Source organism: Abrus precatorius, unplaced genomic scaffold, assembly GCF_003935025.1.
Source record: "Abrus precatorius isolate BTA unplaced genomic scaffold, Abrus_2018 Scaffold8, whole genome shotgun sequence".
NCBI lineage: Eukaryota > Viridiplantae > Streptophyta > Magnoliopsida > Fabales > Fabaceae > Abrus > Abrus precatorius.
The window spans coordinates 1,758,245-1,761,017 of NW_020874428.1; the positions used below are offsets into that span (position 1 = coordinate 1,758,245).

General features: G+C 32.9%; 1 protein-coding gene across 1 annotated transcript; it reads left to right on the forward strand.

The window, feature by feature from the left end:
* The first annotated feature begins 260 nt into the window (after positions 1–260).
* LOC113847832 (gibberellin 3-beta-dioxygenase 1-like) lies at positions 261–2,188 on the forward strand. The gene is made up of 2 exons (XM_027477127.1): positions 261–733; positions 1,630–2,188. Exons 1-2 carry the CDS (start codon positions 261–263, stop codon positions 2,186–2,188), a joined length of 1,032 nt encoding a protein of 343 aa, XP_027332928.1.
* Positions 2,189–2,773: the final 585 nt, after the last annotated feature.

Below are 2,773 nucleotides of genomic sequence, written 5' to 3' on the forward strand. Positions count from 1 at the left end.
CTTTATTTCTTCCTTTCTTTTTTTTTTAATATTTAAGACTTTGAGATGCCACAATCTTTCTGAATTGTTTGTTCCTTCTTTTGTCTTACTCAACGATATTCCTTCGTAGCCAAAATCCGACACAACATAGTCCAATAGCCAACCTTCACCCAATTGTATTGTATTATTCGTATTCTTATAATATTTATATACATAGGTTAGAATCAATCAACCACACCCAACATATCTCTAGCTTTCTACCTTGCAATTTCAACTTTGAAATGGCCACTACTCTCTCTGAGGCCTATAGAGACTACCCTCTCCACCTCCATCATATTATCCCCTTAGACTTTTCTTCAATAAAGACCTTACCTGATTCCCATGCATGGCCTCAATCTGAAGATTATGATAATGATGGACCTGAATCATGCATACCCATCATTGACCTCATGGATCCTAATGCCATGAAACTAATAGGCCTTGCTTGTGAGAAATGGGGTGCTTTCCAATTGAATAACCATGGCATAAACTTGAGTGTTATTGAAGAGGTTGAAGAAGAGGCAAAGAGGCTCTTTGCTCTCCCCGCCGACCGGAAATTGAAGGCCCTAAGATCTGCCGCTGGCGCCACCGGATACGGCCGAGCTCGGATATCTCCATTTTTCCCCAAGCACATGTGGCATGAGGGGTTTACCATCATGGGTTCTCCATGTGATGATGCCAAAAAAATTTGGCCTAATGACTATGCACGGTTTTGGTAAGTACAAATGTTACAATCTCATGCACTTCCATGCAACGTGGACACCCATATGCTAATAGAGACTTACTTTGATAACATTAAGTTTTTCTCGGAAAGGAAGCCATTACAATATGTTGCTGTTTCGAGTCTATACTTGGAATTAGTGAATCCTATCAATTTGAATTTTAAATAATTCATTGAACAACTCATACAGTAAACAAGCATGCCTTAGTTTCATTAGTTCTCTCTCTCCCAGATAAAATAATACATGAAAGAATAAATAAAACTTGTTAGTTTTGTCCTCATTAGCTTTATGATTAAATCCTTTTATGCCATCACATGGACATGCATGATAAAATAATTAATAAAAGGTAAGGTTAGAGATTTGTATCAGCTTTAAATATGCAATTAAAGATATCCTTTGAATATTATACACATTGTACTCCAGTCTGATGTTTTACAACATCTCACCTACCTAAGAACAAAATCATAACTTAAGGTTTTCTATCTGGTTTAATAATTCTAATGATTGTATCAAGCAATGATCTAAATAGACCTCTTAGTAGTCTAATCGTAATAAACTGGTGTTAGAATATTCTTTGTACTCCCTTTACTATATATATATATAACATAATGAAATTAACTCAAAATGCTAGGCAATACTTAAATCAAGTTCTTTATATATTTTTGTCGTTAAATATTTCTAATAAAATGACCTTTCCGATATTAAATAATCTCTATTAAATATGAATTATAAAACTTTATATTAAAAATTCAAACATGTCATCATTTAATTAGAGAAAAGATATTAAGAAGGTAAGAGAATTGTGCTAATTAATTACTTTATCCATTCAACAAAATACCTTTATACAAAACCTTGATATCTAAAAGCTAATAAATATGTTTTTGTGCAGTGGAATAATGGAGAATTACCAAAAGCAAATGAAGGCACTAGCTGAGAAGCTAACACACATGATATTCAACTCATTGGAAATTTCTGAGGAACAAAAGAGGTGGGTTGGTTCAACCAACCTATGTGAAGCTGTTCAACTAAATTTCTACCCATGTTGTCCAGAGCCTGACCGAGCCATGGGTCTAGCCCCTCACACGGACACATCGTTTCTCACAATCCTCCACCAAAGCCAAACCAATGGCCTCCAAATCTTCAAGGAAGGTGCAGGATGGGTTCCGGTGCACCCTCACCCTAACACCCTTGTTGTGAACACTGGTGACATTCTTCATATTTTGTCCAATTCAAGGTTCCGTTGTGCTCTACATCGTGTCACAGTTAATAGTACTAAGCATAGATACTCAATGGCTTATTTTTATAGCCCCCCATTAGATTATGTAGTGTCTCCTTTGGTCGTTAATTCCATACCCCATTTTCGGACTTTGACTGTGAAGGAGTATATTGGCATTAAAGCCAAGAATCTTGGGGGAGCATTGTCTTTGATTAGTATGCTTAAAAGCTAAGTCCACATATAATTTTTGCCCCTTTTTTGAATGATTAAGATCATCTATTCCTATTTTTTTATTTTAAAATAGGATTTCATTTTAATACATTATTAATATAAGAACTTTTATGCTGGTAATTAATTAGATAACTACTAAAACACGTATGCCTTTTAAATAGTTATAAGAAAAATGAATGATCATATGATGATTTTAACATTATAAAAAAATTATGTCATTGATATATATTTTTTATGAGAGAAAAGAATGAATATAATTGAAGAGACACAAGTCCAGTGTGAATACGGAGTGTTAATATTGATAATATCGATGAAGTGTAATTAATTTTTTTTTAAAACATGATGTTATTGATTAATAAGTTTTATTTTTTGTTAGCATGTTATTTTATGAGAATAAGTGAGCTTTATGAGTTGCTTTTTTTTTTAACTCAACTTTATTATATAAATAACTGAACATGATTATTATTATATATTTGCTATTTATTTATATACATATATTTAAGAAACATAGCTAAAAAATAGTTGTCCCCGATGATTGTTCAAATACTATTTTCGTTTCAAAGTTTGCATCACGATTAGTTGAAAA